A 23013-nucleotide genomic window follows, 5' to 3' on the forward strand; every position below is an offset into this window, starting at 1 on the left:
TCACAGTCCGGTGGAGCCACTGCCCTCCTCCCAGCTCACAGGTGCCCAACCGTGTCCCACCAGAGACAGAGGAGGCCACCCAGGGAGGGGAGGTCATGGCCCCACTGGGCTGGGCGGCAGGACCCGCACCTCAGGCCCCTCCCACTCGCACAGGACCCGAGGGAGGGTCCGCTGGTGGTGAAGGGTTGAACCCTGGGGTTGGCGGCCTGGTAAGCGGAGGGGGCGCCTGGAGGGTCCGTCGCCTTGAGTCCACCAGGAATAAGGGCTCTTCTGGAGGAGCTGGTCCACAGGCAAGGAAGGCCAACTGGCCCTTGCAGCCTGGGGTGGACCAGTGCCGGACGGGACCTCGGGGCTCAGACACAAGAGGTCAGCAGAGACAACTTCCTGCACAGGGCCCAGAGCCAGACTGGACCCCAGGCTTCCGCGTCCCCAGCCCCGGCTGCCCGGGAACGAGACTGGGGGGCGAGGCCGTGGGGGGGGGGTCCTAACCAGCCTGGGGACCACGCCCCTCCCCCAGGGACTCCTCCTGCTCTCCGGGCTCTCCCATGACCAGACCCAGCTTACCCTCCCCCTTGGAGCACCCCCGCACCCGGGAGGTTGTTGAGGGGGACACAGATGGCCGAGAGGAGGGATGGCCTAGCTGAGCCCCTGCCCCCGTCTACTTCACCCTCTACCCGTTCAGGGGGCAGAAACCCAAAAACATTCAGAGGGCTCCTCCACCCGGGTTTGGGGTCTGACCTCAGAGGCAGGACGGGGGCCTCCAGGAGCTGCTCAGCCCCAGGGCCTCAGAGCCTGCAGCTGGAAGGGTCTCCCACCCTCCACCCCCACCTTGGAGCGGTGAGTGCCAGGGACACAGTCTCTGCCGGAGCCCCTGCCCTCACCCCATCCCCGGCAGCCTGGCCTCCTTCCAAGCAGGCCTAGGGCACAGATGGTGCCGCACCTGCTCAGCTGCCCCGCAATCTGGAGAGGAGAGTAGAGGCCCCCGTGCCTGCTTCTGCTGCAGAGAAGACCGGCTCTCGGAGAGGACACTCCCCACTTCCCTGCCCAGAAGACGGCTCGAGGTCCGCAGGGCCGCCCCCTCCCTCCCCGCCCTCCCCTGGTTCTGAGCCGCAGGCTGCCCAGGAGCGCAGGGGCTTGGAGGGGAGAGATAGCCTCCCCCTTCCACCAGGTAGTTACCAACCAAGTAACTGCCAACCGAGGAGGAAGGAAGGGGCGGGTAGAGCTGGGCACCGGGCCACTCTGTGCCTGTTCTTCCTGTGTGCTAGCCCTGGGGGTCAGCAGTGGACAACCTGCCCTGGGGGGCTCCACCCCAGAGCGGGAGGCACTAAAGGGACACAGCAAATGTGATCCAAGCCCTCAAGGCAGCGAGCGGCTGGCCTTGGGGAGAGCCGGACAGGCAGTCCTGGCGAGGGCATGGCCGGCCAGTGCAAAGGCACTGAGGCAGGAGTGTGCCTGGCGCTCAGAATGAATGAGGGAATCCACCCTAGTCCCCAGCCCCCACCCACCGCTGCCTTTCTGACAGCTTCCTTCCTGGAGCCCCGCATCCAGCCTGGGACGGTGCCCGACCCCTGCTCCGCCCCCGACACATGCTGTCAGTCACATGTGCTGTCACTCAGCCGCCCCCCCCCCGCCCCGCCCATGTGCTGTCACTCAGCCCCCACGCCCCGCCCTACACACTTGCTGTAACTCAGCCGCCCCCACGCCCCGCCCATATGCTGTAACTCGGCCCCCCCACGCCCCGCCCCACACACGTGCTGTCACTCAGCCCCAGGCGCCGTCCCGCCCACGTGCTGTAACTCAGCCCCCACGCCCCGCCCAGCTTCGCCCCCGCACACATTATCACTCCCTCGCCAGGCTCGACCCGCACACTTGTGCTGTCACTCAGCCGGGTCCTGTCCTAGCAGAAGGCGTCGCTCCCGCCGCCGGACGCCGGCCCATGGACGCCGCGCTCCTCCTCGCCCTCGGGCTGCTGGCCCAGGTAAGGCACGGGCGCTGCGCGGGGGTCTCTGGCCCCTGCACTGAGCGCCGGCGTCTTAGAGTGGGGCGTCCCGGCCTCGGGGACCGAGAGCCGAGGGTTCTGTGCGGGGCAGCCCTGTCCAGGGGGGAGTGTAACCGCCTCCGCTGGACCGGACGGGGAGCCAAGTTCGGGGACGGCCAGGAGAGCACCCAGAAGGCGGGCCCTCGCTCCGGAGGGGCGCCCCTCAGCCCTGCTGGGGTCTGGGAGTGTTCAGTCTCGCGGGAGGCGAGGGAGAGGGGGCGGCAGGAGCACCCCCAGCTGGGAAAGCCTGGAGGCCTGGTCCCTAGGGACCCCTGTGAGGTGGTAGGTGATTCTCCGTAGTCTAGTTGGGTGGAGTCCGAGCCCCCATGTGTCCGGCCGGCAGGGGCAGCTGTGGGCTCTGCCCTCCAGAAGCCCCCTCTCCCTGGGGAGCCCTGGCCTCCCTGGTGGGAGCAGGACGGGCGGCAGGAAACACAGGCCGCGCCACACGGGCACCCCTGGGTGGCTGGGACCGCATCCTTTCGGCCCCTGGCTTCTGGGCAGGTGCTAGGCTGGGGCCAGGAGTGCAGCGTGTGGCCTCAGTGGTCTCCGGGCTTCGGGGGACTGGGCTGAGCGGTGGTCACTGGTGAGGGCCGGGGGCCAGGAGGACGGCCTCAGGCCTCTTACACCTGACAGGTGATGAGCACAGGGCCTGGCCCTGCGCCCACAAATCATCACTCACTGTTACACTTCCAGAGCCATCACGCAGCGCCGGCCGCTGGCGAGCGTCGCCCCTCAGCGGCGCCCCCGGCTCCGGCTCGGGTTTCAGCCCCTGGCAGCTGACTAGGTGCCGCCAGCCCCCGCCCCAGCTACCCACACCCCTGCCTCCGGGCCTTCACTGACCCCATGGAGGCGGTGCTGGCCGCTCCCCACTGCCATGGCCACCCGACCCAGAGGGAGGCCGCAGCCACCCTTGCCCGGCACAGCGTGGCTGCCCACGGCCTGTGCCCCTCGGCCCGCTGCTGGGAGCCCACCCGGGGCAGCGGGCTCTCTGCCCCCACCCCAGGGCCTGGATGCCCCCATGCGCTCCAGAAGGCTCCAGGCTGCAACGCCCCCTCCCACGATTCCTGCCCCTGCCCCGCATCAGGCGGCATGTCCTCGGAGGCCCACTCCTGGGTCTGGGGGTGTCATCCTTTGACCGGGCCCCAGGGGGACTCTGCTGCGGGGGAGGGGAGTAGATCCCTCTCAGATGCCTCTCCCCCCCTCCCCCAGGGTCATGCCCAATGCACCCGCTCCCAGACAGCTGGGGACTGCGGGAGTTCTGGTGGCGCTGGGAGGCCAGCCAACGGGCCTGGCCACTCATGTTCCCGCACTCCCCGCGGCTCAAATTAGCTCCGGTGTGAGGGGAGCGACTTCGGGATTGGCCGACATGTGTCTGCGTCAGGACCTCGCACGGCCCTCCCCCATCCAGCTCAGCTTTCAGACTTTTGTCCTCTCCTGTCCAGCCACAGGGGTCCTGCGGCCGCTTCCCAGACACACCTTCCTCCACTTCTGGGAGCCCCCCGGCAGGGCTGTCTCGGGTGGGCCCCTGGTGTGGGGGCCTGTTGACCAGACTCCTCACAGGCCCGTCATCTGCTTGGACGAGGCTCACCCTTCCCTTGTGTTGCCTGAAATGTCGGCCAGGGGGCTTAGCGTGTGTCTTTTCGGAACTGGCCTCTATCGGCCCCTCACCTGTGCCCGTGGTGTCCCCAGTAGCTGGGCCTTCACTGGGACCCCCCATGCCTGGGGGTGGGGAGCCCAGATGGCAGACCCACGTGCTGCTGGAAGGGGCCCCAAGCCTGCGTCCGGCTCCACTGAGCCATGTCGCTGCCTGTGCACTCACGTGCGGGGACACCCCTCCAGCATCACTTCCGGGCCTGGGTCCCTCAGATTCCAGGAAGCAGGTGCGAGGCCTGAAGCCCGGGGGAGCGTGGGTGGGGTTTGCTTGGGCTAAGGGAGAGGCCCCACAAGCTCCCCAGGCCTGAGCCCCTTCCCCACCCCCGGCTGGAATCCAGGCCGCCCTGTTCCTGGACGGCCTGGCAGGCATCAGGCGCGCCAGGAATGGACCCAGCTGTCCGCCTGGCCCAGAGAGGCCCCTGCGGCTCTCCCCTGAGCCCCCTCCAGCTGTTGCGGGCTTCAGAGGAGGGGCAAGATGGCGAGGCGAAGGGACAGCTGTTTTCTCCAGCCTCCCCCCCACCCCACCCCCGCTGACTGGGGCAGGCACCATGCTCCCGACTGTCCTGCCCACCTTGAGAGGACAGCGCCCCGACCTGGCTTCCCTCCGCGGCCCCGGTTACTGTCACACCGACAGTGTGTTCTGGAGAGGACCATGCGTGTCTGCCGTGGGGCCCGTCCTGTTCCAGGACTTTCCCGTTGCCTCAGGGGGTCTTCACGGCTTGCAAAGCCCCCAGGAGTGTGGCTGCGGCCTCCTCCCAGAGGCCACGCGCTCAGGAGAGCCCCAGAGCCCCTTCCGCAGCCGTGGCAGCCTCCTTGCGTAAGGCTGCCCGCTTGCAGGGAGATGGAAGATGCTACCCTTCAGTCAACCAGGATGCACCCGGGCCTCCTGCCTGCCACTCGCAGGGGCCACCAGAGGCCGTAGTGCCAGGAGCTGAACCAGGCTCTCCTTGCTGTGCCCCTGGCCGCCCTGGCTGCCAGCCGCTCTATCCAGGGCAGGTGAGCCATCAGCTTTCTTCCCAGGAGACGGGGCCGTGCCTCGTAATTCTTTGTTCCGAACCCACCGAGGGCTGCTGGAGAGAAGCAGAGAGCTCTGCGGGCTGCCCCCAGGCGCCCAGGCAGGACAGACCCCTGCAGCGGGCAAGGGCGGCAGGCATTCCCTCCAGGGCTCAGGCACTTGCTCGCTTCTGAACAGTTGATGGTGGGGTGCGTCCACGCGTAGGACCTCCGAGGGGTGGGGTGGGAGCCAGGGCAGGGCTGTGTGACCCTCGAGTCCCGCCTCTTGGCCCTGCGCCTGCCTTGATTCCCAGATGTTCCCAAGGCTCACCTGGGGGCTCCGGGACCCCCTGGGAGGTCTGACTCACTAGGCCGGGGGTAAACTGGTGGAATCTGTATTTTTCCTGACCTTGGTTGGTTGTGATGGTGAGTCAAGTCTGGAAGCCCCAGCTGGTGGTGAAGTAGCCCAGCCCCACTGCGGGGGCCTGAGGGGAGGGGGCGCCATCTCAGATCCCAGGGGACCGGAGCCGCCCAGAGGCCAGAGGGGCATCGGGAGGAGCTGGCCAGCTGCTCTCAGGCTCAGGGCCTTGCCCACCGTGGCCTGCAGCGACACAGTATCACCCACCTGTGCCCTTGCCTGGGTCTGGGGTGGGTGAGGCCACTCCTGCCCCTGCAGGGGGTTTGTAGGGTGCTCACCGCGCTCCTGGACCCCACGAGCTCCGAACCAGACGTGGAGCTCTCTCACTCGGCAGCCGTGGGGCTGGGGGCCGGGGCTGGGACCACAGCGAGGGGGCAGCGGCCCGGCGTCTCTAGGGCTTCCAGGCTGTTCTCTCAGGCTCTTGGCTAAGGGAGCGGCGGAGGGTGAGCATGGGGATGCCACCGGGCACCCGCTGGGAGAAGTGGGTCCCTGATGCCCGTTGGTTCTGTGTGGTGCGGGGGCGGTGAGGGTGACAGCGTTTGTGAGCGATGTGCACTCGACGTCCACGGCTCTGTGCACGTGGCTTCATCCCGGCTCCAATGTCCTGGGATTCCCAGGCGGCTCCCAGGCCTTCCCCGGCCACCTGCATCTTCTGGGAAGGGGCTGGCGGGAGGACAAGGGACAAACTGAGAAGCGTCCCGAGAGCCGGAGGTTGGCTGCAGCCCACTCTGGCCACGCCACCTACTGCAGCCTCCGATCTGGGCGAGGGCCCCTGCCAAGGCTCTGCGGCTCCTGCTGACCTCGTGACCTTGGGCCGTGGAGAGTCTGGGGTCCAGGACTCCCAGGCTCCGCCCCGGCCACATGCCCTGTGCCAAGCCGGTGGGCGTCCTGGAGTGTCAGCAAGGCTGCTGGCAGGGCGGGGGCAGCCGTAGGCTCGGTGGGGGGCTGCAGGGCCGGAGGGGCCGGCCCAGGTATGGACAGGGCGGTGTGTCCCCCAGTGCCTCTCCAAGAGCCTGAGGCCCGGGAGCATCTGCAGGCTGTCCCTCACTCCCTGCTGAGGTCAGGGCGGTGCCTCTGTGTCACTGGGCATCACAGAAATGCTCCTTGCGATGGAGGTTCAGCGCTGGTGGACCTGTGGCTCCCGCCTCCGCTGCTCCCTGAGGGCTGAGAGGGGCTGGGGAGGGGCGGAGGGAGGGGCGGGGAACGGCGAGGTTGGGGACAAGGGAGCTGCTGCCCCAAGATGCCCAGGAAACAGACGCTACCCCCCCCCCCAGCCTGTGACAAAGGCCGTCAGGTCTCCGCTTGGCGGGAACACCACGCTGGCCTGTGCTGGGCCGTCTTGGTGAGAAGCCAGCTGCCCGGGAGGCTTGGAGGCAGTGCTGCCATCTGTCGGGCCACGGGGAGCTCGGGGGCCTGGTGAACCGCCCGGCCCTTTCTCCAAGCTGGGTGTGCTGCTGCCTGGACCCCAGGCCCCTGGCATTTCAAGTGCAGTGGCAGGACGAGGTCTGGGCACTGGGGAGGTGGCCCGGGGCCCCCCAGGGAGACTGACTTTAGTTTGGATGTCAGTGCAGTTCTGTCAGCAAAGTGTACAAGGACCCAGGCGGGCAGAACAGGGAGGCCGTGCAGGGGGGCACAGGCCAGAGGTTGCCCGGAAGAGCGGCCTCCTGGCTGAGGGGCCTCTCCTCCCTCCCTTGCCCCCTAAGTCCCCCCACTTACCAGTCACCAAGCCCGCCTTCCCTGAGGCCACCAGCCCAGGCCTGGTCCTTCTACCGACTGCGATGGGGAAAGGGATGGAAACCTCAGCAGAAGTCGGTGGACCGACCGGCCAGGGGCGGGGTCGAGGGGTCGAGGAGGGGAAGGGCCATGGGAGGCAGAGGAAGCCCGCAGCACAGAGAGCTGGGGAGGCGCCTGGCAGGAGCAGCTCCACTGCATCTCCCGCACTGCCCTGCCTTGGATTTGGAGGGGGGCTGGGCAGGGGGCAGCTGCAAACGCAGGGGGATTGGGGGGGTCATAAGGGCCATGGAAGACGCGTTGCTCACGTTCTCCTATAGCCAAGCCAAGCTGGGTCCCAGTAGCATCCCTGCCCCAGCCCTGGGCCCTGACAGCCCTTATCCAAGTCCAGCCAGGCTCTGTGCCCTCCAAGGGTGCCCCAGCGTCGGCCCCACTCATGACTCGGGGAGCACAGAGGGCCCCCAGTGCCTCCACGCCCAGCCGGCCACAGTGCCTGAGCCCACGCTCAGACCAGCCACTGGCCGATGCGAAGACCACGTGTTTAAACCAGGGCTGTCCCAGGAGACTCTGGGTGTTTGTTGGGGCTGCCGCCAGCTCTGCCCTCACCCCGCCAGGTGGCTTTCTTCTCTGGGCCTCAGTTTCCCCGTCTGAGAGGTGGGGGGGGGACGAGCTGACAGTGGGTCTGGGGAGGGTTTCGGCACCGCGGGCCGCGTTCCTGACTAGCCTCAGTGCTGAGCCCAGAGCTCAGCGGGTGGTGGCAGGGCGGTGGGGTGCATATCCCTCGCCCCGCCTGTGGGGTAGCGTCGGGGAACATGGCTGCCCCACACTCTGTCCTGCCTCTGCAGCCCCACAGGCCCCGAGCGCTGGGCTTCGGGGACGTTGCACACAGGGCCCCCCTGTCCCCTGGGCGTGCGGAGCCGGAGACAGCGTCCCGGGTTCCAGGTACTGAAGTGTTGGTTACACGGTCACACCTGGTTCCACGGTTCTGGGGGGAAAACAGCATGGGCTGGGGTTGGGCTCTGGGGGATCAGGGTCCAAAACACTCCAGCTGCCCCGTCCTCCCGCCGGCCCCTCAGCCTCACAGCTGCACACACCCCACCCCGCCGGTCCCTAGAGGCAGAGGCAGCTGCCGCAGGGGGCGGGGAGCTGGGAGCTCAGCTCCGTTTCATTTCCACAAAGCAGCCCTGGGACAGACAGCCCCACCGCCTGCTTCCCAGAGGCGTGTGGAGTGTCCCCCTCCCCAGCCTGGCAGAGGAGACCTGCCGTGTGAACAGCTGCCCTGTGTGGGAGGGGTGGGCGCTCTGGCCCCCAGGTGGCCCCCTCTCTGGGCCTCTGAGGACAAAAGCGCTGCCTGGTCAACCTCGACCAGCCCTCAAGAGTTCACGTCACCAGGAGGCCTGGGGTGGCCGCGTGTCCCCCCACTGCCCCCAGCCCAGCCGCCCTTCCTCTTCAACCCACCTCCCTCCCGGGCCTCGCCACCCATCCCCGGGCTCCCGGGAGCCAGGCTGCCTCCTGTCCCCCTGAGCACCCCATGCCCCCCAAGTCCTGGTGCCCGAACCTCCCCGGGCCACACGACAGAGGGCTTGGCAGTCGGGGAGGGGACGTCCCGGCCCTGGTGGGGGAGCTCCGGGCGCTGCTGTGGTGGTGACAGAGGTTTTTCTTTGTTGCAGAGCCTGTGCCTGTCAGTGGGGGTCCCCGGGCTGAGGAGGCCGCATACCCTGTACCCCTGGCACCGGATGCCGGCACCGGGCCGCGTGCGGAGAGCCTGGGTCATCCCTCCCATCAGTGTGTCCGAGAACCACAAGCGCCTGCCCTTCCCCCTGGTGCAGGTGAGGGGCCGCGTGCTTTAGGGCGGGCACACCCCTGGGGCCGCAGGCTGAGCGACCCCATCCCAGCTGGGGGAGGGACCGAGGGCTGCAGAGAGGGGACACCCCTCCCCTGGGGCACCTTCCCAGCCCATCACCTGTCCCACAGATCAAGTCGGACAGGCAGCAGCTGGGCAGCATCATCTACAGCATCCAGGGGCCCGGCGTGGACGAGGAGCCCCGGGGGATCTTCTCCATAGACAAGTTCACAGGGAAGGTGTCCCTGAATGCCGTGCTGGACCGAGAGAAGACAGACCGCTTCAGGGTGGGCCCCGCCCCGCCCCGCCCCACCCCGCCCCATGGGGGCCATGGCCACACCTCCACCCGCAAAACCCAGCATCCTTAACTGGGGGGCAGGGGTGGGATTTGGGACCGGCTGCCCCAGGAAGCAGGTGTTCAGGGTCACAGGCTCATTCGGCAGGTGCGTGAGCGGACTGAACACTGGGTCCTGCCCAGGAGGACTGGGCAGCTGGCCTCAGGGTGGGCGGCAGCCTTCCCAGGAAAGCAACACCAGACACTGGTGTGGCCAGTTCTCCCCTGAGCCTGCTATGTGAGTTGAAGAAGGGGTGCCATGAGGAATCCCACGGAACTGGCCGCCCCTAGCGGCAGCTGCCCCGTGACTGTCAGGGTGGGACGTCGGGGGAGGTGGGACGGGATCTGCCCAATGGAGGCGTTGGGATTGTCACGTCTGAGAGAAAGGGCCGTGGGGAGGGGGTGAGCGAGGGGCCAAGGAGGGGAGCTTGGAACTCGCCTGAGTCCCCTACAGACAGATGATCCGCCCCCCATCCTGGCCACCCTAAGGTGATGTTCAGGCTTGCCCCGGGCAGGGGGCTGCAGCCTTTGCCTTTCCTGTGCCCTGAGTCTCCCTCAGACTTTGAGAACCAGCTCTTGGTTCCCTTACACAGAGAGTTAGAGGGTGTGTTTCCCCTGGAAGTTGTACCAAGTCTGTTCTCCAAAGGGACAGGAGATGGTTGAAGTTACAATTTCACGTGTGGAGCGGAAACTTCAAAAGCAGCCACGACTGTTCACAGAAAAAGGGAGAGAGACCAGGGGCGCCAGGGGAGAGACCAGGGGCGCCAGGGGAGAGGCCAGGGCCGCCAGGGGAGAGAGACCAGGGGCGCTAGGGGAGAGAGACTAGGGGCGCTAGGGGAGAGAGACTAGGGGCGCTAGGGGAGAGAGACCAGGGGCGCTAGGGGGAGAGAGACCAGGGCCGCCAGGGGAGAGACCAGGGCCGCCAGGGGAGAGACCAGGGGCGCTAGGGGGAGAGAGACCAGGGGCGCTAGGGGGAGAGAGACCAGGGGCGCTAGGGGGAGACAGACCAGGGCCGCCAGGGGAGAGACCAGGGCCGCCAGGGGAGAGACCAGGGCCGCCAGGGGAGAGACCAGGGCCGCCAGGGGAGAGACCAGGGCCGCCAGGGGAGAGACCAGGGGCGCCAGGGGAGAGACCAGGGCCGCCAGGGGAGAGACCAGGGCCGCCAGGGGAGAGACCAGGGCCGCCAGGGGAGAGACCAGGGGCGCCAGGGGAGAGACCAGGGCCGCCAGGGGAGAGACCAGGGGCGCTAGGGGAGAGACCAGGGGCGCTAGGGGGAGAGAGACCAGGGCCGCCAGGGGAGAGAGACCAGGGCCGCCAGGGGAGAGACCAGGGGCGCTAGGGGGAGAGAGACCAGGGGCGCTAGGGGGAGAGAGACCAGGGGCGCTAGGGGGAGAGAGACCAGGGGCGCTAGGGGGAGAGAGACCAGGGCCGCCAGGGGAGAGACCAGGGGCGCTAGGGGAGAGACCAGGGGCGCTAGGGGGAGAGAGACCAGGGCCGCCAGGGGAGAGAGACCAGGGCCGCCAGGGGAGAGACCAGGGCCGCCAGGGGAGAGACCAGGGCCGCCAGGGGAGAGACCAGGGGCGCTAGGGGAGAGACCAGGGGCGCTAGGGGGAGAGAGACCAGGGCCGCCAGGGGAGAGAGACCAGGGCCGCCAGGGGAGAGACCAGGGCCGCCAGGGGAGAGACCAGGGCCGCCAGGGGAGAGACCAGGGCCGCCAGGGGGAGCGTCGCTGCAGCCACGCTCGAAGCACAGCTGTGGGCTTCCTGGTGGCCCAGGCAAGAGGGGGCGCGTGGTGGCCACCCCGCCTGCTGGGAGAACCCAGGCTCCCCTCGAGGGCAGTCCCACCTGCCCGGCACTGCCCCGTCCCCGTGCCGCTTCTCACCTGTTTCCAGCAGGACACAGAGTGCACTCACTGCTGCTCTTGCCCTCGTGGGGGCCGCAGTGCCAGCCCCTGCTCTCTGCTTGACTAGCTCAGGGCCTTTGCTCTGGACCTGGGGGGGTCCACCCTGGAGGAGCCCACGGACCTGGAGATCGTGGTTGTGGACCAGAACGACAACCGGCCTGTCTTCCGGCAGGAGGTGTTCACTGGCCGGGTGCTGGAGGGCGCCGTCCCAGGTGAGCCGAGTGGGTTCCCGGTGGGGGAGGGAGCTTCGCAAAGGGCGCTGGGTAGGTCAGAAGTCCAGGATTTCCCTTCAGCAAGAACTTCAGAGGTCCTTCAGAGAGTCTAAAAACACGTAAACAGTCTCCAGGACGGAGGGAATTTCCACAAGTCGACTCAAGCCTCTTCCCATTGCGATATAAATGTCAACCCCCAAATCCTCCAGAGTTCAGAGAGGATTCCTGGATGGCAGAGCTCCGGTGGTTTCCATTGCTCTCCCCTCCCCCTCCTCCCCCTCCCCCTGCTAAATAGAGGTGACGTTCACATAACGTAAAAGTAACCATTTTGGAACGAGCTTTTCAGTGGCAGTTAGCACATTCAGTGTCGTGCAACCAACACCTCTGTCTCCTTCATCCCCCGAGAGGCGACCCCCCTGCCCGTTATCAGTCGATGCTTCTCTCCGCTTACTAATTCTACACTGAGTGCAGAAACCGCTGACCCTCTGTCCCTTCTGCGTCCTCACAGGGCAGACTCGCTGGCCTGATTCTGTTCCAGGCAGAATAGGCATTCCGGACAGTGATCTGCTCCTTCCCTCCCCACCGGGTCCCCGGGGCTCTGGTCAGATCCCAGGCTGGTTGCAGGCCGGAGGCCTTCAGAGCACACCAGGGACTCAGTGTAACTTCAAAGTCAGGGGTTAGCACTAACACAGAGTAACATCTCACCTGCATACCTGTTCCGCTTCAGCGGCCCAGTGAAGCCTTTTAGAGCAAAGGCGGTCCTGCCTCTGTCCACAGTCCCTGCCGCCTGTCTGAGCCTTGTCTGCTCCTGCATGCCGTCCACCTTTTCCTTTAAGGCGGTCCTGCCTCTGTCCACAGTCCCTGCCGCCTGTCTGAGCCTTGTCTGCTCCTGCATGCCGTCCACCTTTTTCCTTTAGGGCCTTTTGCACGCGGAGGGTGGCTGCTTCAGTTCTGTCAGATAAAAGCCCAAGTGTCTGGTTGGCCGTACATCTGGTTCTGTTGGCTGTTTAATCACTAGGGTGGAATTTTCCCCTCTTTCCCTGTGTGTAAGAGCACAGCAGAGGTGGGGGCCAGCCCACGGTGGGGAGAGGAGATGGGCCTGGCCTCTGCCACTGCTTGAGCTCAGATCCCGGGGGCCTCTCTGCGTTCCCGCCACGGCAGCGCAGCCCTGCATGCAGAGGGGCCCCTAGCGGGGTGACAGCCCCTGTGTGCTACCTGGCAGGGCTCCTGGGGTACTGGGGGGTGGGCAGTCTCGGTCGAAGGTGGTCCGTGAGCCCCAGGGCTGGGGCTGCTTCAGGGTCCCTGCTCCTCCCCCAAAGGCAAAGCGCCGTCCCTCCAGCCCAGCAGCCCCACCCTCACCCTGTGACTGTGGACCACCGATGGCCTTCCCCACACCTGGGCCGCCCTGTGGCCTGAGCCGAGGGGCCCTCCCGGGTCTCCTCCCACCCCGCCTTCCCTGGGAGCAGTCAGTGGGCGCGTGGGAGAGGGCACAGGCCCCCGTGTGGGCACCCAGGGACCGCCAGCAGCTGTGCCAATCTCGGCCCCTCTTCCTGCTTCTGTGGGGTCGCTGCACCTGCCCCACGAGGGGAGCCCCAGCGTGTGCACCTCCTGGGGGGTCACAGCCTGGACTCGGGGGTGTCAGGTCGCCTGTGCGTCACCGTCTGACGGGCTCACACAGGTGTGATCTTCCCCTCCGTTCTCGTCGTGGTGGCAGGACTGAGGCCCCCGCCCGCTCACGCCCCCTCACTGGGGACGGGTCCTCAGCCGCCAGGAGCTCACGACACTGGCTTCTGTTCTGCCAAATTTTATTGTGGCAAATACATACAACAAGGTTTAGCGTCTTAACCGTGTTTAAGTGTACGGGGCGGTGGTTTTAGGCCCGTTCACATCGTTGTGCAACCACCACCGGCGTCCGTAGCATTTTCTCATTTTCCCAGACTGGAACTCTGTCCCCATTAAACGCTAACTCCCCATTTCCCCCTCCAGTGCCTGCCACTCACTGTCTGCTTTTTGTCTCTATGATTTGTCTGCGCATGAGTGGAATCGTACAGTACTTGTCCTCCTGTGTCTGGCTGATTTCACTGGCCGTCCTGTCCTCAGGGCTCGTCAGTGTGGTAGCCCGTGTCAGAATCACCTTCCTTTTCAAGGCTGAATAATACTCTACTGGATGTTTATACCACATTTTGTTTATCTGTTTATTCTTCAGTGGACCCTTGGATTGCTTTTTAGCTGTTGTGAATAGTGCCGCAGTGAACGTGGGTGTCCAAATATGTCTTTGAGATCCTGCTTTCAGTTCCTTTGGGTATGTACCCAGAAGTGGGGTTGGTAGATCAAATGGTAGTTCTATTTTTAATTGTTTTAAATAAATTTATTTATTTTTGGCTGTGTTGGGTCTTCGTTGCTGCGAGCGGGCTTTCTCTAGTTGTGGTGAGCGGGGGCTACTCTTCGTTGTAGTGCACGGGCTTCTCATTGCGGTGGCTTCTCTTGTTGTGGAGCGTGGACTCTAGGTGTGCGGGCTTCAGTAGTTGTGGCTCGTGGGCTCAGTAGTTGTGGCGCACAGGTTTAGTTGCTCTGTGGCATGTGGGATCTTCCCGGACCGGGGCACGAACCCGTGTCCCCTGCATCGGCAGGCGGACTCCCAACCACTGCGCCACCAGGGAAGCCGTATTTTTAATTTTTTGAGGATCCTCCATGGTGTTTTCCACAGTGGCCGCACCATTTTCCATCCCCACCAACAGTGTAGGAGGGTCCCAGTTTCTCCACATCGTCACCAGCGCCTGTTGCTTTTTGTTTTGTTTTGTTCTGTTGCTGTTAGCAGCCATCCTAATGGGTGTGAGGGGCTGTCTCGTGCTTCTCATCTGCATTTCCCTAATGATTAGTCATGTTGAGCGTTTGTTCACGTGCATATTGACCATTTGTGTATCTTCTTTGGAGAAAGGCCTGTTCAAGTCCCTTTGCCCATTTTTGAATTGAGTTGCTTGTTGGTTTTTTTTTCTGGTTGAGTTTTACGGGTTCTCTGTATATCCTGGATATTAATCTCTTATCAGATATATGATTTGCAAATATTTTCTCCTATTTCGTGGGTCGTCTTTTTACTGTGTCGATAGTGTCTTTTCATGCATTTTTAAATGTTCGTGAAGTCCGGTTTGTCTATTTTTGTTGTTGTTGCCTGTGCCTTTGGTGTCATATCCAAGAAATCATTGCCTTCGTGACATTACCAGTGTCCTATGTTTTCTTCTGAGAGTTTTAGTTTTACGTTGTACACTTAGGTCTGATCCATTTTGAGTTGAATTTTGCATATGCTGTTAAGTAATTACGGGTCCAGCTCCATCCTTCCGCCTGTGGATGTCTTTCCCGGCACCATTTGCTGAGGAGACCGCCCTCTCCACGCTGAATGGTCCTGGCGTCCTGTGTGAAATCACCTGCCCGTGGATGTGAGGTTTATCCTGGGCTCTCTATTCGGTTCCATCGGTCTCTGAGTCTGTCTTGAGGGCAGGTGCACACTCATTACTTTTGCAGAAAGTTTTGAAAACAGGAAGTGTGTCCCCCGGCTTTGTTCTTTTCCAGGATGGTTTAGGCTATTCAGGGTCCCTTGAGATCTTATAGGAATTTTAGAATGAGTTTTGTATTTATGTAAAGAAACTGTCCTTAAGATTTTGGTAGGGATCGCACTGCATCTGTAGGTCGCTCTGGGTGGTAGTGACGTCTTAGCAACTAGTTTTCTGTCTGTCCGTTTATTTGTGTTTTCTCAGTTTCTTTCACTGATCTTTTGTAGTTTTCATTGCGAAAGCTTTCACCTCCTTGCCCACGACACTGACATCCTGAGGCATTTAGGCGGTTGTTGTGATGATTGTCTCTGCGTGAGTCTGCGTGGCTGGAGCCCCTCAGGAGGCGTGCACATCCCGTTCCTGGAGATGCCGATTTGGGTGTGTAGTTCAGGGGGTGTCCGCCAAGCTTCTTCGCTCTGGCTTTTCTCCTTTCTCCTTTGTAATTAATAGGTGTCTTGTGGGAGACCCTTTGAGACTGTGCAGGTGTCCTGCTGCCCCTCAAGCTGCCGCCCAGCCGTTAGCATCTCTGGCGGCTCTTGCCTGCGTCAGCTGTTGTTTCTTCATTGTTTCTTCTTGGTCATCACTTGGCTGTCTATTGTATGATAGGACTTCAGTACCCCTGTATATGAATATGTGTGTATGTGTTACCCACCAGGGTTCTTGGCCTCTTTAATCAATAGAAATTGATCAAAGGCCAGACAAGAAATTCAGGCAAGGCTTTATTGGGGCCCCCGCTGCAGCGGTGGGGAGTGGTTCCCTTGCTAGCTTGCTCCCTGAGGGGGGGCGAGCTTGTTCCTTATATGGGGTGTGTCCAGGGGTCAGGGGTGTGTCCGGGGGGTCAGGCCGCGGAGGGGTGGCTTAGGGGGTTTGCCGTAAACAGAAAACTCATTCTAAAATTCCTATAAGATCTCAAGGAACCCTGAATAGCCAAAACCATCCTGGAAAAGAACAAAGCTGGGGGACAGACTTCCTGATTTCAAAACTTTCTGCAAAGGTACAGTAATCAGTGTGCACCTGCCTTCAAGACAGACACACAGACCATAGACCGATGGAACTGAATAGAGAGCCCAGGAATAAACCTCACATCACGGGCAGGTGACTTTACACAGGACGCCAGGACCATTCAACGTGGAGAGGGCGGTCTCCTCAGCAAACGGTGCCGGGAAAGACACCACCTTAGGTGGTGGTGTGTGTGCGGGGCGCGCACAGGTACCCTGCTTCTGCTCCCGGCCGGTGTTTGCTCTTCAGAAGTGGCCGTTGGGCTTTTTAGTCTCTTTGTATGTCGTCCAGCATTTGCTCGAACTGCCCCGTACATAGTTATTTTTAGTCCCTTGTAGTTTCTCTGTATCCTGTGGCTTGAGGAGACCTGTGTCCAGGCGCAAGCCCTGCAGCAAAGGGTCCCGGGTCCCGGCCTGTCTCGTATGTGTTTTGTTCACACGGATGTGTCTGGATTTGTGGATTCTTGCTTCACTCAGTGGCTTGTGCTGCTTTGCACCGTTGTTTTGAAGCTCAAATCCTGGCTGATCAGAAGCTCATCAAACCGGCCCAGGCCCCTTCAGCAGCCGGGGCTGGGAAGTAAGCTCACATACTTACAGACGTGCGTGTGCGCACGCGCTGTCACAGCTGTGTTAACACGGCTCTGTGCCTTCATCACAAGTCGCGAGTCCTCTCTGGCACCCCCACTTCTGATCCAGCTCTGCAGGGTTCCTTTTGGGTCCTCTTCTCTGTTGGCGAGAAGCTGGGCTCCAGTCACCCCAGGAGTTTGCGCACTTGCTCAGTCACAGAGAGCCCGACCGGTGCCTTTGGAAGCGCGTGTCTGCATCCCGGTGGCAGGGTGCCTATTCTAAACATTGTTTTTGGCTTTAGCCTGGGGTCCAGCATCATGCCAGGAGTTACCTGCTAAGGTAGCTTCCCACCTTCTAAGGCTGGGTCAGTGGCCGGGTCACTACCGTTCATCAGACACCAGCATGACACTCAGCTGACCCGTCAGGGCCCAGGAGGGGCTGGGATGAGCCCAGTCACAGGTGAGGGGGGGCTAGCTCCTCGGGTGGCCCGAGGCTGGTCCACCTCACCGGGATAACTTTGAGTACTCCTGATCTGGGCCGGTGTGGGGAGGGGTGGTCAGACCTGAATTGCTCCAGAGAACAGGTGGGCACAGGTGCTGGGGCACCTCCAGGACCCCTGCAGAGGCCCTTCTCTCCTGAGATCCAGGGCCTGGTTTGCCCCAGAGCGCAGGTGCGGCCCTGGGCGCTGCCTCGCCCCGCCTGGGGCTGGTTCCCCAGCGGGCTCGCCTGGTCTGTCTCAGGGTTCCGTAGGAGACAGGTGTCAGCAGTGTGTATCGACACCCGACCTCATCCCCACAAGCGACGCAAGCCAGGACGCTGGGATGCTTGCACGTTCAAGGCTGATCGGGGGCCTGGACCCGGTGCAGCGGGCCGCGGGGGAGTGGGCAGCGCGCCCTGGCAACCATGGGTGTCACCCCCACATGTCCCCTCCCTTCCCAGGAACCTACGTGACCAGGGCTGAGGCCACGGATGCGGACGACCCGGAGACGGACAACGCGGCCCTGCGATACTCCATTCTGGAGCAGGGCGGCCCTCAGCTCTTCAGCATTGACCCGCACACGGGGGAGATCCGCACGGTTCAAGTGGGCCTGGACCGCGAGGTGAGGCCATGCAGCTGCACCCTGACAGCTGAGGCAGGGCAGCCCCCCAGACGAGCGGTCCGAGTGCCGCGGACACTGTCCGTGGCCCTGGGCTCCGGCAGACCTGCCCCGCGGGTAGTTGTGTGGTGCGGTCCAGAGATGGTGTGAGGGGCCCTTAGCGTGTTTTTCTGCCGGAGACCTCCCCCACCCTGTTGCCTGCAGAGCAGTAGGGCTCCTCGGCCTGGGATGGGCCCACAGCGACCACGCATGCTGCAGAGAAACAGTCGCCCTCCAGCCGGCCGTGCCCACTCTTCCCCTGTGGGGCCCCTGCGGCCCCTGGCTGCCGGGCTTCTGTGTGGCATTGGCACCTCATCTCCAGGAAGCCCTCCTTGGTTTCCCCAGGGCCACTCACTGCGTTAGTTGATCTCTGTCCCCTCTCTCGGCAGCCGCACCTGGCTCCCCAGGGCAGGGACCCCACACCCCAGGGCAGCAGGTGCCCCGTGAGTGCTCATCCGGCTCGGCAACCGTCCTCTTGCCCACTCACAGGCTGGGGCAGAGTCTGGGGTCGACAGTGGTGCCGTCGGACCCGGAGAGGCTCGGCAGCCTGTTGCCCCAGAGCTTGGGAGCAGGGCAGATGCCGGAGCCTCCTGGGGTCTGCCGGCCCTGCCCCCAGGCCCTAAGGTGGCTGACCAGCCCCGCCCTGCGCGCCACCTGGGTCTCCTGACCCCATGTCACTGTGCTCCTAGGCGGTCGCCGTGTACAACCTGACCCTGCAGGTGGCGGACATGTCTGGAGACGGCCTCACCGCCACTGCCTTGGCCGTCATCACCCTGGAGGATGTCAACGACAACGCCCCCGAGTTCACCAGGGCTCAGGTGCTGCCACCGTCCTCACCTCCACCGACCGCTGCTCAGGGCTGACCTCCCCCCGATCCTGGGGCTTCTGGTGGGTGGGAGGCTCGGTGCTCCACAGAGGAGGCATCCTGTGTGGACCGTGCAGGATACCCTGCCAGAGGCCAGCATCGGGGGGGGGGGTGCTGTGAGCATGTCAGGAGCTAGAGGGCCGTGGGGGGAAGCCACGAAGACCCTGGGGTGGGACCTGTCCCCAAGCCTTCCTGGGTGGGAGCGAGCGGCAGCCCTGCCCTCTGGGGAGGATGTGCCCAGCACATGGCCGAGACTGGGAGGGGGCTCCTGGTGCCCTGGACTCCTCGTGGGTGGGCAGTGGGAGGGTGACCCCGCAGGGGACCGTCCCCGGCCCACCCGTGGGTAACGGGGCCGAGTTCCCACAGTTCTTCCTGGAGGCCACAGAGGCCGTCAGCGGAGTGGACGTGGGGCGGCTGGAGGTAGAGGACCGGGACCTGCCCGGCTCCCCCAACTGGGTGGCCAGGTTCACCATCCTGGAGGGCGACCCTGACGGGCAGTTCGCCATCCGCACCGACCCCAGGACCAACGAGGGTGTGCTGTCTGTGGTGAAGGTGAGCTGAGGAAGGTGCCTCTCCTCACACCCTGGGACCCCATTTGGACCCTCTGTGCATCCTTAGGAAGGGAGCGAAGGGGACCAAGAACGCTAGGACTGTGGGCTCGGGCCACGCTGACCACAGGGGGACAGGGCTGGAAGGAGGGGGCAAGCCCACGTTACTTCCAGTGTCTTGCCACTTGAAGTACATGATCAACACGCACAAATACAGACCTCACATGTTGGCCAAACTGAGACCAGAGACAAACCCAGCAGGACATACGTGTGCACACATACGTGTGCACGCACACAGGTGCACGCACACACCTGAGCATACACACACGTGCACACACGTGCATAGAGATGCAGATGAGCTGTCAACACAGGAAGAGCCTTATTGCCAGAGACTGGCTCACGCCGGCCGTCGTGCAGGCGGCTGGCAAGTCCGGAGTCTGTGGGGCTGCGACAGGCTGCAGAGTCAGGAGCTGAGGCTGCATCTGGAGGTGGGAGCCCTTCTTCCCCAGGGCAGCCTCAGGTCTGCTCTCAGAGACTCTCACCCACAGATGAGACCCACCCAGGTTCTCCAGGACCATCTTCTTTATTTAAAGTCAGCTGATTGGACAGGTCAGTTCAACCATGTCCACCAAATACCCTCTTAGCAAGACCCAGGCGAGTGTCTGCTTGGGGCACCGAGGAGGACGCCCGGCCAGGGGACGGGAAACTGGCCTCACAACACCCAGCAAATACATTTGCGTGATGAGTAGCCGTCATTTTGGCATTATTTTTTGTGCCTTTTTGTCCTGCATGATTTTTGTTTTTCCGAGGCTAAAAAGCAGAAGGAAAGAAGGGGCTCTGAGGACAGAGCAGAAGAGGCCTCTCCGGCCGCAGCTGCCTCAGGCTTCCCTGAATGGGGGGAGGGGGCCGGAGTCCTGACGGGCGGCCGCCCCGCTTCCCCTGCAGCCGCTGGACTACGAGAGTCGGGAGCACTACGACCTCAAAGTGGCGGCGCAGAACGAGGCTCCCCTGCAGGCGGCGGCCCCCAGGGCCGAGCGGGGCCAGGCCAGGGTCAGCGTGCAGGTGCGGGATGTCAACGAGGCGCCCGTGTTCCAGCAGAACCCACTGCGGACCAGCCTGGCCGAGGGGGCGGCCCCAGGAACCCCCGTGGCCACCTTCTCTGCCCGAGACCCTGACACACAGCAGCCGCAGAGGCTCAGGTGGGGGCCCCGGGGTGAGCAGGGGGAACTCACAGCCCCAGTCCACCTCCCAGCCAGGGTAGCAGCACAGCTAAGGGTACTGAGCCCTATGCCCTGAGGGTTCCCATTAGGGCCCTGGTCGGAGGGCAGAGGGCTCATCTGTGTGCGTCACCGAGAGCCCAGGGGCTCTCAAGTACCGTGCGTGCGTGCGTTCGTGCGTTCGTGCGTGTGCGTGCGTGTTCACGTGACCTCGTCCCGTAGGCAGGACTGGGCTGCATCTGGCGCACGCTGACACGGCCCGTCTGTGTTGGCTAGCCTCTGAGTGTCCGGCCCTGTCCGTTCCAGGGAGCCGTTACTCCACTAGGACTGGCTGTTACTGTCTTGGATTTCACCCCCTGCCCTGGCCCTGTGTACCCTTGTCTGTCAACATGGTGCCCACCGTTGAATCCTAGCTGTCACTCAGTGGCCACGGGGCCCTGGGCAGCTCACCTGCCCTCCCCGAGCCTCAGTTTTTTCATCTGTTGATTGGGATGGAAAATACCAGCTTAGGGCTGTGGAAGGACTATCCTTAAAGGCCTGCGTATGTGTGCGTGTGTGCACGTCTACACGTGACCACACCTCCGGGGGTCCGGCTCAGGCTCAGGGCCCCTCCTCCCCTCCTCGCCAACAGCTACTCCAAGGACTATGACCCTGAAGACTGGCTGCAAGTGGACGGGGCCACTGGCCGGGTCCAGACCCAGCGCGTGCTCAGCCCCGCATCCCCCTTCCTCAAGGACGGCTGGTACAGGGCCATCATCCTGGCCCGAGATGATGGTGAGCGTGGAGCTCGGCCTGGGTTCCAGGGCTCCCTGACCCTGGCTGGGGCCCCTGCTGCTGCCCAAGGGCTGAGAGCGGGCGCTCCACCGAGCAGACTTAAGGGGTGGGTGGGGGCTCTGCAGGGGCAAGGGCCCACCAGGCCTCTCCTGCTTGCAGCCTCCCCACCCAGCACGGCCACAGGGACCCTGTCTGTTGAGATCCTGGAGGTCAACGACCACGCCCCTGAACTGTCCCCGCCGTGGGGCAGCCTGTGCAGCACACCAGAGCAGGGCTCCGGTCTTCTCTTGGGGGCCACGGATGAGGACCTGCCCCCCCACGGGGCCCCCTTCCACTTCCAGCTGAGCCCCAGGCTCCCAGAGCTGGCCCGGAACTGGAGCCTCAGCCAGGTTAACGGTGAGCTCGCCCCACGCCCCTGGGGGTCCAGAGCCTGGGGCAGGTCCCCACTGGTTCCCACCTCAGTGCGCTGCATCCTCAGGCCCGCAGGGATCAGTTATCACACACACGGGACAGGTGGGGAACCCAGGCCGGCTGCCGCCGGAAGCACAGGCGCAGAGGGGCGTGGCCGCCCCCTGCCCCTGCTGACCGCCGGCACTCCCTGCAGTGAGCCACGCGCGCCTGCGGCCCAGGCTCCAGGTCCGGGAGGGGCTGCACCGCCTGAGCCTGCTGCTCCAGGACTCGGGACAGCCGCCCCAGCAGCGCGAGCAGCCCCTGAACGTGACCGTGTGCCGCTGCGGCCTGGACGGCGCCTGCCTGCCGGGGGCCGCTGCGCTGCGGGCGGGTGGCGCGGGCATCAGCCTGGGCGCCCTGGTCATCGTGCTGGCCAGTATCATCCTGCTGCTCTGTGAGTGCCCGCGCCTGCAGATCCCTGCCCCGCCCCGCGCCGCCTGGCAGCCCCGCCCTGCCCGCCTTGCCCCGCCCCCACCCCACACCGACCTCCGCTGCCCCCCCACCCCCAGTGCTCGCCCTGCTGGTGGCCCTCCTGGTGCGGTGCCGGCAGCAGTCGTGTGACAAGAGGCTTTTGCACGGGCTGCAGGACGACCTTCGGGACAACATCCTCAACTACGACGAGCAGGGGGGCGGGGAGGAGGACCAGGTGAGGGGGCCGGGGTGGCTTACAAGTGCTGGGGGGTCTCCCCAGGGGCCCCAGCTGGCCAGCCGCCTCCCGACCCTCACCCCCACGCGCTCTGTCCGTCCCTTCTCAGGATGCCTATGACATGGACCAGCTGCGCCACCCGGCAGAGCTGGCGGCCCTGGGCGCCCCGCTGGGACGGCCTTCTCTGCGCAGAGACGCCCCGTTCGGCCGATCGCACCCCCAGGCCCCCCGCGTGCTGCCCACCAGCCCCTCTGACATCGCTGACTTCATCAACGAGGTGAGTGCCCCAGGGGCGCCCTGCACCCCGTTCCCCCACCCCATGAGCCTGAGGCATCGCTCTGGGGCTGGACAGGGGTGGTGGTTCTTGTCGAGGGAGGAGAATCGCCCAGAGAGAACCTTGCCCCCAACCCGGCTCCTGGGGCCAGGCCTTGGCCGAGCTGGTGGCGGAGGGCGCTTGGCCGGCGCGTGCTGGTCCTGAGCCCCAGGCCTCTCCACAGGGCTTAGAGGCCGTGGACAGCGACCCCGCCGTCCCTCCCTACGACACGGCTCTCATCTATGACTACGAGGGGGATGGATCCGTGGCAGGCACGCTGAGCTCCATCCTGTCCAGCCTGGGTGATGAGGACGCAGACTACAGCTGCCTCTGGGACTGGGGGCCCCGCTTTGCCCGGCTGGCCGACTTGTACGGGCCCCGTGAGGGCACCAGGGAAGAGGCTTTCTGATGGGGACCTGCACCCACCCTGCTGAGGGCACGGCCTCCCGGACACAGGGCAGACCACAGGCGCCTGAGCGGACACGCCGGACTCGGCTGTGTGTCGAGATGGACAAAGGGCCCTGCGCCCCACCCTGGGGCCTTGGCCGGCCTGGTCTCAGCCAGGGGAAGTCAGGGCCCAAAGCCTAGAGTGGAGTGGCCAGAAGGAGGCGCCCCTCCTGCCCCGTCAGTTGCCTCCAATGGGATCAGAGGCCCCATTCCCAGCTCTGCTTCCCACCCATGCTGATCTCATCTCTGTATGAAAGGAAGCAGCTCTCGGGCAAACATGAATTAAAAACGTGCTCATCTCTCCAACGCACGGTTGGCACGGCGACTTGCAGGGCCTTTCTGCACCTCAGTCTCACCAGAGCCGCAGCAGTGGGCTGGC

General features: G+C 64.3%; 1 protein-coding gene across 2 annotated transcripts; it reads left to right on the forward strand.

Annotated features, from left to right (window-relative positions):
- The first annotated feature begins 1874 nt into the window (after window positions 1-1874).
- Window positions 1875-22940, forward strand: CDH15 (cadherin 15). Of its 2 annotated transcripts, none has more exons than XM_060129972.1 (14): window positions 1875-1978; window positions 8504-8662; window positions 8808-8963; window positions 10981-11125; window positions 17178-17338; window positions 18064-18192; window positions 18606-18791; window positions 19733-19986; window positions 20636-20778; window positions 20938-21174; window positions 21383-21622; window positions 21738-21874; window positions 21984-22151; window positions 22372-22940. In XM_060129972.1, the coding sequence occupies exons 1-14, from the start codon at window positions 1937-1939 to the stop codon at window positions 22594-22596; spliced, it is 2382 nt and encodes a 793-aa protein (XP_059985955.1). In that variant the 5' UTR covers window positions 1875-1936; the 3' UTR covers window positions 22597-22940. The 2 variants fall into 2 exon arrangements, with proteins under 2 accessions (XP_059985955.1, XP_059985956.1); XM_060129973.1 differs by having other exon boundaries at window positions 11086-11125.
- Window positions 22941-23013: the final 73 nt, after the last annotated feature.

The sequence above is a fragment of the Lagenorhynchus albirostris genome, chromosome 19, assembly GCF_949774975.1.
Source record: "Lagenorhynchus albirostris chromosome 19, mLagAlb1.1, whole genome shotgun sequence".
Lineage (NCBI taxonomy): Eukaryota > Metazoa > Chordata > Mammalia > Artiodactyla > Delphinidae > Lagenorhynchus > Lagenorhynchus albirostris.